The sequence below is a fragment of the Salvia hispanica genome, chromosome 3 (assembly GCF_029641045.1).
Source record: "Salvia hispanica isolate PSC_SH4W2 chromosome 3, Shi_PSC_v1, whole genome shotgun sequence".
NCBI classification, from domain to species: domain Eukaryota; kingdom Viridiplantae; phylum Streptophyta; class Magnoliopsida; order Lamiales; family Lamiaceae; genus Salvia; species Salvia hispanica.
Window position 1 is genome coordinate 41,078,601 of NC_142694.1, and position 1,448 is coordinate 41,080,048.

General features: G+C 45.0%; 1 protein-coding gene across 1 annotated transcript; it reads right to left on the bottom strand.

Moving 5' to 3' along the window:
- Positions 1-387: 387 nt before the first annotated feature.
- LOC125216953 (uncharacterized) lies at positions 388-1,178 on the bottom strand. Its single transcript, XM_048118743.2, has one exon. The coding sequence runs from the start codon at positions 1,055-1,057 to the stop codon at positions 476-478; it is 582 nt and encodes a 193-aa protein (XP_047974700.1). The 5' UTR covers positions 1,058-1,178; the 3' UTR covers positions 388-475.
- Between the last annotated feature and the right edge of the window lie 270 nt (positions 1,179-1,448).

A 1,448-nucleotide genomic window follows, 5' to 3' on the forward strand; every position in this document is an offset into this window, starting at 1 on the left:
AGAAATGATAAAATAAGACATGTCAACATTATTTTCTCTCTTACTTTATCATTTCTTCATTTTAACTATTTTTTATTTATTTTTATAAAATAAGTGTTTCATTTTAACTATTTTTATTATTTTATTCATTCTAACTATTTTTTATTATTTTTATAAAATAAGTGCACAAAAGCCACCGGGAGCTCTTAATCCTCTTAATTGTGGACTAAGGGAATATCTCACGGCTTGTAGTTTAATTAATCATTTATTAACTCTATATTATTTCTCCATTTCCATAGAAATATCCGTCCAATTAGAAAACCTTCAGGCCAAAATCGAAACATAAAACGTATCTTCATCTACCAGTATTTCGTCTCACTTTTTTCCAAGTATCAAAACAAATGTAACTAATAAAATAAAATAAATTGATATATTAACAATATTCTTCGCCTAACACCAACGCCAGCATAAGGTGGGAACAAAAAACCCCTCACCCTCACTGCGCCGGCAACGTCTCGGGTCTCCACACCACATCACCCGACCCGAATCCTACATCCGAATAGTCAAACAACCCGTCCAGCGCCACGTATTCACCGCTACCACTCTCACCTCCCCCAAACCCGAACCCGAACTCATCCACCTCCCAAAACTCGCCTCCGAACTCAGACGAGTCCGACTCGACCGTCACCAGCTCCTTCGCAGGAGACGATGCAGGAGGCGGAATCCCTAGCTCGTCGTCCGACGCCTCGAGCAGATAGCCTAGATCCGACCGCGATTCGCCGGAATTTGAAGCTAATTCGACGATTCCTTCGTCAATCGCTCCGGATTCGCCGTAATCCGACACCGATTCAACGATTCCTTCCCCGGAGGCTCCGGATCCGTGACCGGAAGCGGGAGAGGCGGTGATTTCCTCCTCGAAGCTCTTCATGAACGAGTCGAGGTCGTGGATCGAGGTGCAGAGATCGGAATCCTCGTCGTTTCCGTCCAGCAGATCCTCCCTCAGCCGCTTCACCTCCGGCGAGTCAATCTCCTCCGTTTCCGTTTCGTCCCTGGCTCGTTTCTTAATTACTTCCTCCATTGGATGAAAAACGAAGCTCCTAGCTCGATTTGCAGCGCGGAGAGTGAAATTGAATGTGTAACTGAATGTGAAATTGGGGATTGTAGAGAGAGAAATAAGCGAGTTCTGCGATGAGGAAGGAGAGAGAGGGAGCGGGTTTTTATAGGGGGGAGGGGGCGATGAAAGCGACGGGTGGGGGAATAAGGTGGGGCCCACGTCACGGACGTCTCGTCAATAAATAAATTAAACATCTTTTTTGGTTTGACGTGTCTGCTCGATTTTTCTGGTGTGGAATTTAGTATTGCGTGATAAACTGGATTGGAATTTGGGTTTGGGGTCCGTCAGTATGGAAGTGGGGACCACGGTAGCGCAGGGTCAATCACTCCTCCTTGCCGATTTTTCTTTTTTCTTT

Bases quoted from the DNA above. Each gene is read 5' to 3' on its own strand.
- LOC125216953 (XM_048118743.2), bottom strand. From the start codon at position 1,057: ATGGAGGAAGTAATTAAGAAACGAGCCAGGGACGAAACGGAAACGGAG.